This window comes from Perna viridis, unplaced genomic scaffold, assembly GCF_037379345.1.
Source record: "Perna viridis isolate PV_CMFRI_1.1 ecotype Kerala unplaced genomic scaffold, ASM3737934v1 SUPER_16.17, whole genome shotgun sequence".
NCBI classification, from domain to species: domain Eukaryota; kingdom Metazoa; phylum Mollusca; class Bivalvia; order Mytilida; family Mytilidae; genus Perna; species Perna viridis.
The window spans coordinates 1-13,527 of NW_028288520.1; the positions used below are offsets into that span (position 1 = coordinate 1).

The 13,527-nt window shown below is 33.5% G+C and overlaps 1 protein-coding gene across 1 annotated transcript; it reads left to right on the top strand.

The window, feature by feature from the left end:
- The first annotated feature begins 308 nt into the window (after positions 1–308).
- Positions 309–2,341, top strand: LOC148596429 (uncharacterized). The gene is made up of 2 exons (XM_088564550.1): positions 309–436; positions 892–2,341. Exon 2 carries the CDS (start codon positions 1,201–1,203, stop codon positions 1,828–1,830), a length of 630 nt encoding a protein of 209 aa, XP_088420676.1. The 5' UTR covers positions 309–436; positions 892–1,200; the 3' UTR covers positions 1,831–2,341.
- The last annotated feature ends 11,186 nt before the right edge of the window (positions 2,342–13,527 follow it).

Here is a 13,527-nt window from a genome sequence, read left to right on the forward strand (position 1 = left end):
AAAAGAAAAATTAACTAACATCTTATAGATTAAAAAAAACATAGAAGACATTGATTTCCCTTTCTTTTGTCGGAATTCAACTCTATTCCAATTACACTTTTCTGCAAATTATCTTCATCGACAAGATGTAATGTAGATTGAAAATGTGCTTGAAGTTATACCACATATATAGTTTAATGTAACTCAAAGAAGTTTTACATCATGGTTTTCTTTATTTTCTCACAAAATATTTAATTTTATATAGGTGTCTGATAACGGATAAACATGCTCCGTGTTTTTCACGTATTTCTATTCTCAAGTATAGTTTACATTCGCAACATTTCAGGTCCTACCAACACGAGTTGATAAACCAATCTTTGCATCGACTGCATGCTTATTTCCATTAAATGCTGCATGCTTATTGTGTCTTTTTGTGTTATTGTTATATTCGGAAATAGTGAGTATTATGTAATAATAATTTTAAACATGAAAAAAAAAATGCTTCATTAGTGACACTTAAAAATTATCATAAGCTTATACAAGTTTCAAACTTTTTTATATCTTCGGTTCTAATCTTGTGTAAATTCCTGGCCGAATGTAAATTACAACCTACGTTTGTTGTGTAGATACAAAATGATTTATAACGGTTCAGTATATAAGTTATATTCAGGTAAGTATGAATATAAAAATAATTGTTTTTTTTTTCTAAAGCAATGCATTTGAAATGCATTTTTGAATTTATTTCAATGTTTTCTTATAATTGAAAGAATTACTTATCGTTCTTTGATTTTTACTTACATGCTAGATTTCAATAAATATAGTTCTTAATTGTAACAACAATTTTTATCTGTTTTTTTTAAGAAAAAAAATGCTTACATCGTACTCTTATCTCTATTTCTTATTTGATGTCAGAAGCCATTAGAACATCCAGAAAAACCTGATATCAACATTAATTTATCTGAAATAGTGCAAGAAAATAACACTGATTTACGAATAATAGTTCTTACGTACAACAGATTTCTGTCCCTTCGGCGATTACTCCATTCTTTGAATAATGCACATTACTTTAACGACAAGATCGTTATTGATATATGGCTTGATCGGTCTACAAATGGAGAAGTTGACAACAAAACATTAGAGGAAGCATTAAACTTCCAATTTGATAAGGGTGTTAGAAACGTGTTTATCCATAAACACCATGTCGGTATATACGGTCAATGGATGGGAACCTGGCAACCAAATTACCAGACACAAGAAATTGCAGTTATATTTGAAGATGACACATCAGTTTCTCCTTGGTTTTATCGATATCTCCGGCTCGTCCATAGACAGTACAGTGATCGTGACGAAATCAACGGCTTTGCTTTGCAAGTAAACGTAAAACATGGATCAGCAAGTGGACAACTTAATGTATCTACAAATAACGTTGTATTTTTGTACCCAGTCATTGGGACATCTGGTTTTTCCCCGAAACGGAACAACTGGATTAGATTTCGGACATGGTACAAAATTATGTCTAAAGAGCCATTTATTCCATTAGTCCCAGAAATAAAGAAACCAAACGGATGGTACACTGATTTTGTTTTCCGGAACAGAACTGACACCATGTGGGAAATGTGGCATATATATTTTGCTTATCACAATAAAGAATGGACATTGTATCCTAATTTTGGTTACAATCTAGCACTAACTCTTAATTGGAAAGATAAAGGTCTTCATTTCGATGGCAAGAATAAAGGAGGTGACAATATTAAAACAGTGAAAGACTGGGATGACAGATTTTGTTTCCTACCAACAAATCCAGTCTATATTGATACAAATGGTATTGCTATAGCAAATTCAGAAATTTAAGGAAAAAGTGGGTAGAAAAAAATCTAATAGTGATAAAGCAATTTTTTTTAAATACCTCAACTCAAACATATGGTTGGTAGAAATCACAGCTAATAACCATAAAGACACTTAATAAAAAAAAATACCAGTTTTATATATTGTAAATTTCGATATACTGTACACGTGTTTCATGGAGTAACGTCTCATCAGCAGCATTAAAATCAGATATGTAGGAAGATCATAGTCAAAGTATACAAGAAGTACTTATAACCAAACCTATCGAAAGAGGAAGCCAAATCCATCACCGAGAGGTTCTACCATATGTAATAAAAGAAATGAAGCCTCGGTGTTTTACGTATTTTAAAATTTGGAATATTGCAAGATTTCATAAATAGGGTAGATAAAATATGTTATTATTTGGGGTCAGAGAAGTCGACTTTATAAATAATTCGTCGGAATATTGTTTTAAAAATGAATCAAAAAGTCGAACAAGAATAAATAATCATCATAGTGCCAAACATTATATTCATGAATAATCTTATCATAATAACGTGATATTAACTGTTTGTATTTATATTTATATGAAAACAAAACAAAATGTCTGAATATTTCCTTAACATATTGAATATGAAATACATGCAAAGTTCTTGTATGATTAATGAAAATGAAAGGAGATCATAATATGAAAGAACGACAGGTTATACATGATCCGGTGACAACAATAGACCGAAAACACAGACACAGTACAAATTAATGTCACAATTACAAGTCAGCCTACACTTACAGATCGATGGTAAAGGAAAACTATTGACCTAATTATTTTCGTTGTATTTGAAGTTTGCCACCACTGATGTTTCGGTATTTTTTGCCGATATCCATCTTTCTACTTGAAAACAATTGCGGAAAAAAACACAATTAAAAATCTTTTGTTTCTTCATAATCTTACTTCCAAGAAGGAAGCAGAAAAAAAACAGAACCGTTTAAACCAAATGTTTTCTTTTCCTAAAGTATGATCATTTTACCAGAGATTGCTAAGGAGTAATCAAAAGAATGTAATCTAGGGACAAAGACCAGACATGGAAAACAGACATACACAACAAAGAACACAAAGCAACCAAAATTATACATACAAAGTAACAAAAGCAAATGAGCAACTCGTACTCCACTAAAAACTGGGAGCATGGACCATGCGCACCGGTAGGGGAAACACCCGCCGAGTTCAAGCATAGTCACTGTTCACGTAAAAATAAGTACCCACAAAAAATAAGTTGGTATACCGTCATGGGGATTTTTTTTCTTATGCCTCGATCTAAAACTAATAAATAAATAAACTTTTTGAATTTATTTGGTACTTAATTCAAGAAATTCATATCTGTCAAAACATGATATTTTTTCCTGTGAAATAAAAAACTTTTTGTTTATACATATTGACAAATATTCGTGTTTTGATAAATATCCATAGCTACATTATATGAATGTGTGCTGGCAAATCCTACTGGACCCACTCCTGTACATCATTACGTACTGATTTTGATAAAGGCTAGATTCTGTAGTAAACACCATATATTGTCAATGTTAGCTTCTGTTGAAGCAAATAAATATGATTTTGGAACTTCAATGACAAAATGCATAGCGCTTTATAGTTTATTTCTAAATTTCTTAGTGAAATAATTATTTTATAGATACAGTCCCAGTATGGGATAAACTTCCAACTTGTCCCATACCCCATTGCCCAAAGCCCCAGTGCCCATTGCCCATACCCGATTGCTCCATCCCCAATTCCCCTATTACCCATTTGCATAGCGCCATCCCCCATTCTCGCCGAGTTTGAGAATTACCGAAATCACGCGACATTTGCATTGTTGACAAGTATTATCGCCATATATATATAAAAGTCTTAAGGAATCTACCAAACCAGCTAACTAAGTGGGAATCGGATCGTCCAGTCATGACGATGCAGCATAAACAAAAAATTATACAAGTCTAAAGAATTGTACAACGATACCGATAAAGATGTTAATACACTATAATAAATTATATAATGTGCAACATTTTCTGTCAACAAATGACCTTCTTCAGTGCTTTAAATAAACTGAGTGTGTATGAAAGTAAATGGGGAAACGCTACAAAATATTTAACAACGTGCACTGCAAGAGTGCTAATGTAATATATTTACTCCACTGTCCCATCTGTGGCCTTCATTATGTTGGTGAATCTAAACAGCCTTTTCACAAGCGCTTGAACAGACACAGGAGCGACCTAACAAGAAAGCCTTTACTCCCAGCGAGTCAACACTTCAGATTACCTAACCACTGTCGCGATGATTCCAATAAAATCAAAATCTTCATCGTGGAACAAAACACGATCTGGAGCGATCTACAGAGAGTGAAGCGGGAGGGATTTTGGATAAAAGAACTCCGTGTTTTACACCCACACGGAATTAACAAAAAACTTTAAGTTCTTCCTATTTTGTGTAGTTTCTTATAACAGTGTTTGTAAATATTTTTAGTGTTATAGTTCAGTATTCAAGATCAACACACAACGTGTGTCTATAACACAATGTTCAAGATCTTTGTTACTGTCGATAAAACTTTAAACGTCACAGGTATTCACCTGATTAGGTAGTGAGTTGTGTTCACAGACCATTTACTTTCATACACACTCAGTTTATTTAAGGCACTGAAGAAGGTCATTTGTTGACTGAAACTTTTGCTCATTATATATTTTATTGTAGTGTATTAACAGCTTTATCGGTACATATAAAATTGTGAATGAATTTAATTTCTAAAATGATTCTTAAAAATTGATATTCTTGTTTTATTTCAAATTTGTAACCACTTTTTTCCAAATGTATACATATTCAGTCCCACTGCCACAAAATAACATATTTATGTAAATTGTATGCGTGCAAACAAATTCAATTTCAATAATGGATTGATATTATTGTTTAAAATGTAACAATTGTCAAAATAAGCATCATATTTTTATTTTAATTTCAGTCCAATTTCTCAAAAATGACATATTTCTGGAGATTGTAAGAGTGCAAACAATTTTAATTTCAATAATGGTCCAGTGTGTGACTGTGACACATTAATTTAGTCAATTTTCTCAAAAATGACATACTACTGCAGATTGTAAGGGTGCGAACAATTCTAATTTCAATAATGTTCCAAAATTATTGTTTAAAAAAACTAAAAATGGCAATATAAGTATCCGGTTGGTGGCTGCGACAGTCATATTTCAGTCAAAAATCTTCAAAATGACATAGTTTTGCAAAGTGTATGCGTGTGAACACTTTCAATATGACTCTTAGTCATAAAATTATTGTAACAAATGTTAAAATTGTCTACATCAGTATTATGTTGATGGCTGTGATACATATATTTCAGACCAAATTCTTGAAAATGAGATATTTTGTGCAAATTAAATGAGTGTGAACACTTGAAATTATCTTTACGGTCCTATATTATTGTTTAAAATGTAAAAAAATTGTCAAAATAGGCATCATATGTGTGTGGCTTTGACTCATTATTTTTAGTCCAATTTCTCAAAAATGACATATTTCTGCAGATTGTATGAGTGCGAACAATTTTAGTTTCAATAATGGTCTAAAACTATTGTTTAAAAACCTAAAAATGGCAATATTAGTATCAGGTTGGTGGTTGCGACACTCATATTTGATTCCAAAATCTGCAAAATGACATATTTTTGCAAAATATATGTGTGCGAACACTTTAAATATACCTATTAGTTTAAAATAATTTAAAAAAAAGGTTAAAGTGTCTATATCAGTTTTATGTTGATGGCTGTGATACATATATTTCAGACAAAATTCTTGAAAATGAGATATTTTGTGCAAATTGCATGAGTGTGAACACTTGAAAGAGTAATCAAGGGAACCAAGGTTATAGCGGAAATCAAAAGAATGTAATCCAGGGACAAAGACCAGACATGGAAAACAGACATACACAACAAAGAACATAAAGTAACTAAAATCATACATACAAAGTAACAAAAGTAAATGAGCAACTCGGACTCCACTAAAAACTGGGAGCATGGACCAGGTGCACCGGTAGGGTAAGCGTCCTCTGCTTTTCAAGAAACACCCGCCGAGTTGCTCATAAAAAATCAAGTCCGGGGTAGACAAACGAGGAAAGGAAAACTATGACCCGTTGAATAAATCAGTTTTAATGGTGCTGATGGATACACCATAACGATCCACGCGTTCAACCAACGACCAACCATGAAACTTCTGTAGTGATGACTTCAATCTTGTAGCAACATAACCCTGTTCCAGAAGTCTATTTGTTAGAGTTCTAGCGCGATACAAAAAGTCTGCGTAGTTTCGGCAAGCTCTGGCATAACGTATGAGTTGTGATATGAACACTCCATACGCAGGAGCTGAAGAGATGTTGCCACAGATGAAAGGAAAGTTGAAAATTCTGAATGAAAAGTCATCACGTTCGTCGTAAAGTTTGGTCAATAGTTTTCCTCTACCATTGATTTCTAAGTGTAGGTCAAGATATGAGGCTGACTTCACAGTGTCTGTAGTATCTTTTATCTCAAGTTCTTTTGGGTAGATGCGATGTATCAAATCCCCGAAATTAGGATTGTTTAAAGATAACACGTCATCTATATAGCGGAAACTGAGATTGAAGGATCTAGCCAAACAATATTCTTTCTTTCTGATCAGATCAGCTATAAAGTCAGCCTCATAAGAGTGAAGGAATAGGTAAGCAAGTAAAGGAGCACAATTTGTTCCCATTGGAATGCCGACCGTTTGTTGAAAAACACGTCCACCACACTGGACAAATATGTTGTCGATTAAAAATTCCAGCAATTTGAAAACATCTTATTCGGTATATTTGGAAGATGATTCGGAAACAATGTATGAGGAATCTCTACCAAGTACAATTTCTTGTTTAGGCATACCATCGTTTTTTAAGTAACTACAATTTATCATGTTTTTGAGTAGGGATTATAACTGCTGAGTATCGGGAATAGAAGTAAAAAGAGTTATAAAATCATAGGTTTTAATGCTATTGCATTCTGATCAAAATCTTGAATTGAGGGTTTCAAACAGGTCTTTTGAATATTTCAGGATCCACATTGTAATACCACTAAGAGATTAACAAGTGTCCTGGTAGGACTGGATATCCTATTTGACAAATGTGATTATAGAAGTCAAACATTTTGAAAAAAGTTTGGTGTACATTTTGCAGATCCATTTATCTAGCATTGTTGGTATGTATTCTTGTGGAGTTTATGAATCCAGTACATAGACTGCAGATGACAATCGTCGTCTTGGGTAGAGAGACCAGTGTATGGTTTCGTTCAGAATAACTAATTCTTGGAGTTCCGTACTCACTTGATTTAACATTCCATTTGCGAATATGTCAACTCAGCTGCCGTTAATATTAAATTTGCCCTGAGTATGGTACATGTTAGTTGTAAAAATCAATATACTCTCTATAACATCCAGTTTGCTTAGCATATATTTACTCTTTTTTGGCAATCTCGCAAAGCATAGTTTTTCTTGAATTCACTTTCCTGGAGATGACTTGCTATTTCTGTCTTAAAGACTTCATATGCGCTCGTATTCATTTCTACTACCGAATTGTTTCTTGTTTTACATATTTGAGTTTGAATGTTTTTTTTTTATCTTTTATTTGTTTTTCAATAGCCTGAGTTTTACAATCCTCCTAACATCCACCATCAGACTAAGGTGTTGGGAGGTTATATTGTTATATTACTACATATAGGTATTATAGACTATTTTTTGTTACAAACTTGCAGAAATAAGACTAATAATAACCCTATTAAAATACAGGCACTCCCTATTATTCCCTATACACACACCTTTACACACACACATACTCACTTACATGTATATACTCAAAAATAATAACATTTTATAAAATAAAAAAGCATTTGACTGTCCATATAATTTTAATGATTCATTTAAAATAGAAAAGGAATGTCATTCTTGGAATATGCTTTGTAATGGAGCCTAGAATTGTTCATATTTTCTAGTAGTGTTGTTCTTATTTGCAATCAATAGTTCGAAAGACTGATACTGCTTAATCTTTGACTTGAAACCAATAAATGTTGGAGTAGTCTCCTTCAACTTACACTTGTATAAGAAAGTTTTTGCTATAATAAAAATAAGATTGAAAAAACAATTTTTTCTCTGTAAATCCTAGTAAAATCTGTTCTTTACTAAAAGTAAAGTTATCATCAAAATTTCTAATGTTTGTTGAAAAGTTAACCAAAAGTTATAAGTGATATTACAGTCATAAAATAGATGCTCTAATGTTTCCTCTGTCACGCCACAGACAGAACATAAATTTGTGGCTTTAAGTTTAATTTTGTATATAAAAAAAATTGTTGGCAGTATCTTATGTAACAGTTTAAACTGAAAATTCTTCAGATATGTATCATGACATTGGAATAATAAAATAGTTTGACAACTCTAACAGATCTTTCCCCAGGACATTCTCCCATCTTATAATTTGTTCATGTGGTTTGACAAATATTTGATTCACAAGGTCTCTATATATAAATTTCAGCTTTTGGTTTTCTGAAATTTTGTCAATAAGTGGATCTGTGAATGTAAAATTAGCTAAATTAATATCCCGGCAATGCTCCTTCACATAGCCTTTTATAAATCTGGGAATGTTTGATAGAAGTCTGAAGTATGTCAAAATATTGTTCGAATTTATCTTTTGTCTAAGTTGTGGAAATGAAAAGAATGTCCTGTTGTCAAAATCTACAATATCTTTAAGATACTCAATATCACTTTCTTTCCAAACTAAATAGTCATTAAGATTTGTCACTGGTACCTAGTTAAAAATATCCATGATTTCTTTAATACATAATTTTACAATAGGGTTTGCCTTAGATAGACTGCAAAGTGTGTCCTTCCAAAATGGATTTTTTTACGAAATTTGACACCTCTTTCAATTTATCTTGGTCAAAATGGAAGACTCTGTCACCCCCATATTTTTTTTCAGCTCTAATAATAGAAGTGATTGCCAATTCCCATCAGGATTAGTCAGATAACGCTTAATCCATGATAATTTTAGATAATGAGTGAAAGAATCTAAATGAATCATGCTTAGCCCGCCTTGTGAAATATCACCAATAAGAGTGTTTTAATCTGTCTGTCTTCCCATTCCATATGAAATTATAAAACATGGTGTTTAGGTTATTTAATTGAGATTGGACTAAGTTAGGTAGTGAAGTCACAAAATGTATCAGTTTTGGCAATGCCAGAGTCTTTATTACAGTAATCTTGCCTAGTAAAGCTAATTTCCTGTTTTGCCAGCTTTTGAGTATGGCTGAGACCTCTTTTATTTTTTTTAGAAAAATTAATATCAACTATACAACTCATATCCAAAGAAAAATCAATACCTAGAAGTCTGAAATTTGCATGTGACCAGAGAAGATTATAGTCTGGACAAAGTATATGGTCAGAATATTTTTTGTTCCCGATCCAAAGTGCTTTAGTTTTTGAGGAATTCATCTTTAACCCAGATATGGATGAAAACTTATCAAACAGTGAAGGGTTTCCTCTTATGATTGCTCGCTACCATCTAATGTAAGAAAAGTGTCATCAGCATACTGACTCAAAAGCATATCTTTTTCATTAACAGAGATTCCATGAATGTTAGGGTTTGACTTCAGTTTTAACGATAACAATTCCACTCCAATGATAAATAAATAAGGGGAAAGGGGATCGCCTTGTCTACAACCCCTCTCAAGACTGAAGAAATCGGATAAGTGTCCATTATTAATCACACAACTCTTGGCGTTAACATAGAAAGTCTCGAACCATCTGCAAATCAATGGACCAAAATTAAAGCTATAAAGAGCCTTTATTATCCCAATTAATTGAATCAAAAGCTTTTTCAAAGTCTACCAGAAGTAGTAGACCAGACTTATAATTTGACTCAAGTGCATCAAGTCGTATAATAGCCTAGTATTATCCCCAATAAATCTACCCTTCATAAATCCTTTTTGTGTGTCACTGATAATAAAAGGCAACACAGATTTCAGTTTGTATGCTATAATTGCTGAAGCTATCTTGATGTCTGTGTTTAAGAGACTAATGGGTCTCAAATTACCAATAAATCTTCTGTCTTTTCCCTCTTTTGGTAAGCAGGTAATAATACTCTGGTATTGAAAGTCTGACAATCTCCCACTCTCATATCCATAAAATAAAGACCAATAAACCAATGGTCCAAGATCATTCCAGAAAAAACTTGTAAAAATCAACAGTGAACTCATCAGATCCCGGACTTCTCCATAGATTTTAATGCTTTGCTACATTCGTCATCATCTAAAAAAGGATAATTAACAATGGGGAATCATCCTTTTCATCGTAATGTTTAGTATAAAAATTACCATTATTGATATGAATACGCACTGTACGTGTGTGTGTATAATTTTTTCGGGCCAGCTCCAACCTGTCCAGTGGTGCAAGAGTTCCTTGTTGTTCATTGAAAACCAATTGGTGGCCTTGAGCCGATATATTTTATACCTGTGGTTGTATCTCTGTGACATATTCACCATATCTATTCCCTTATATAAACGAAAGAACGATTAAACAAAAGAATGTGCGGTCATCGTTCGAGAATTAACTCGACCAAATTCCCAACAGTTTATCAACACTTTAATCAACAAGATCATCTAATCCTCTCTATGAAAGTTCGTATTTTAGAAAAAAAAATACCATTCTACAAACAGTCCCGTTCTAAGTAAAAACTATCTAAGGGAAAGAGAAGAATACTGGATACGCAGACTAGGTACTGCAATACCTTACGGATGCAATGACAACATCAAAAATAGGAAACCTTCCAAGCCAATATAACAATAGCATGAATGTGATAAATTTATTTGGCAAAAATCCAAGACGGTAAAAGAGTCATGGCCATCGCCACTATATGCCACCAAAGTTATATGATGTAGCCATAGATAATCTCCTTTCTTTCATACAAAAACCTCTTGGACTTCATCACATTAGAACCAAACTTTATTCTATACCTCTCACTCTACTACACTCCCTTTACAAAACAAGTCTTGACACTCCTGTTTCTGACCCCACCTCATCATTATACAGACTTGTTGTCATCATTTTGAATATTGGTTTCTACAGACTCTTTAAACCAGTTTGTGTAAAAAGTCAAGATGAAGAAAAACCATCATTTCTTTCACTACCTTTGTTAACTAAGCTATAGATGCAATTAATTTGGCTAACATCCTTCATCACAAAAACGTTACCAACAAAATTCCCCCATATTTCAAAGACAAATCCATACCAATTATTTCATATTCCTATACTTCACCCATTGCATCCAAAATTTTCAATTATAAAAGGCTATTGCAGAACCTCGAGATTGAGGACTTCAAGGCTAAACCTCCTGACTGCTCTTGCAAAACATCTCCATTCAAGTATGGTCCTTCTGGTCACGTCGTTACGGGAGATTTAACCATTATCGAAAACGAATCTCTACGTAATATCCTTTCTAAAGGTCCCAAGTACCGTGAACCACGCTCCATAAATTGGAATTATAACTTTAAAGTTCTTATGGATGCCGCCAAAGACTATGCAAGAAAATGGATAGAACGAGAACAAGAAGACATTGATTCTCTGCCAGAGTGGTTAAAGGCCGTAAGGTATTTAATTTTGAAACGAATGAAAGTTTTAGGTAGGTCAATGAGTGCCAAGGCTACATCAGTTTTCAAAGACCCCGATGTAGCAAAAACATTGTCTACTATACATGACAAATATGTTGTCGTACCATCAGACAAAGCCCAAAACAACATTTTTTTTTGTCTGCAAAACGTTTTATATCCAATGTTTATTATCAGAGGTAGACGTAGAAAATAATAGCAGTGATACAACCTATACTGCTACCACTCTCTCCAAAGAAGAGATTGTGGAAAACCATAAATCTGTTCTATTCTCTTTTTGTCTCTCTACCAAGGACGATGATTGTGATTTACCGTCTATGTACTGGATTCCTAAACTTCACAAGAATCCATACAAACAACGTTTCATAGCTGGATCTACAAAACGTACCACCAAACCTCTTCAAAACTTTTAACTTCTATACTCACAACTGTCAAAGAGGGTCTGCAGTCGTACCACAACACTTATTACTCCCGTAGTGGTATTAATGCAATGTGGATCCTGAAAAATTCGAAAGATATTTTGGAGACAATCAGTTCAAGACTATTATCTGAATATAATAGCATTAAAACCTATGATTTGTCAACACTGTATACTTCTATTCCCCGTACTCAGTTAAAATCCCGACTTAAAAACATTATACATCGTTGCTTTTCCAAAAAAGATACACCTAGATACAAATATATAGTTCTTGGTAGAGATTCCTCATACTTTGTAAGAAATAATTCCAAATTATCTTCCAAATATACAGAGGAAGATGTTTACAAAATGCTGGAAGTTTCAATCGACAACATATTTGTCCAGTGTGGTGGACGTGTTTTTCAACAAACGGTCGGCATTCCAATGTGAACAAAGTGCTCCTTTACTTGCTGACCTATTTCTTCACTCTTATGAGGCTGACTTATAGTGATTTGATCAGAAAGAAAGAATATCGTTTGGCTAGATCCTTCAATCTCAGTTTCTGCTATATAGATGACGTATTATCTTTAAGCAATCCTAATTTCGGGGATTTGATACATCGCATCTACCCAAAAGAATTTGAGATAAAGAATACTACAGACACTGTAAAGTCAGCCTCATATCTTGACCTACAATTAGAAATCGATGGTAAGGGAATACTATTGACCAAATTTTACGACAAACGTGATGACTTTTCATTCAGAATTGTAAACTTTCCTTTCATCTGTGGCAATATCTCTTCGGCTCCTGCGTATGGAGTTCATATCACAATTCATACGTTATGCCATAGCTTGCCGAAACTACGCAGGCTTTATGTATCACGCTAGAACTCTAACAAATAGACTTCTGGAACAGGGTTATGTTGCTACAAGATTAAAGTCATCACTACAGAAGTTTTATGGTCGTCATCATGAACTCGTTGATCGTTATGATGTATCCATCAGCACCATGAAAACTGATTTATTCAACGGGTCATAGTTCACCTCTCCTCGTTTGTCTACCCCGGACTTGACTTTTTATGAGCAACTCGGCGGGTGTTTCTAGAAAAGCAGAGGACGCTTACCCTACCGGTGCACCTGGTCAATGCTCCCGGTTTTTAGTGGAGTCCGATTTGCTTATTTACTTTAGTTACTTTGTATGTATGATTTTATTTATTTTGTTCTTTTTTGTGTATGTCTGTTTTCCATGTCTGGTCTTTGTCCCTGGATTACATTCTTTTGATTTCCGCTATAACTTTGGTTCCCTTGATTACTCTTAGACAAAGTAATTGTAATTAAATCAATTACATTGAAAGTGATCGGACCCATCTCTGGCTCTGCTTACCCACGTTATTATTATTTGATGTTTAGTCAACTATTGTTATTTTCGTCGTCAATCTCTGATGACTCTGAGACTTCCTTGTTCCAGACATTGTTGGTAGCCAGTTTTTTTGTTCTGGATGTATCACGAAGAAAAATATGTTCTGGCTTTGGTGTCGCACTATCTGCTGCTATCTGCTCTTTCCCGATATGTTTTTTTTTCTGCCTATTTGATGATCTGTAGAAATCAACATTCTGGTCTGGAGC

Excerpts from the sequence above, each read along its gene's own strand:
- LOC148596429 (XM_088564550.1), top strand. The coding sequence starts at position 1,201 with ATGGGAACCTGGCAACCAAATTACCAGACACAAGAAATTGCAGTTATA.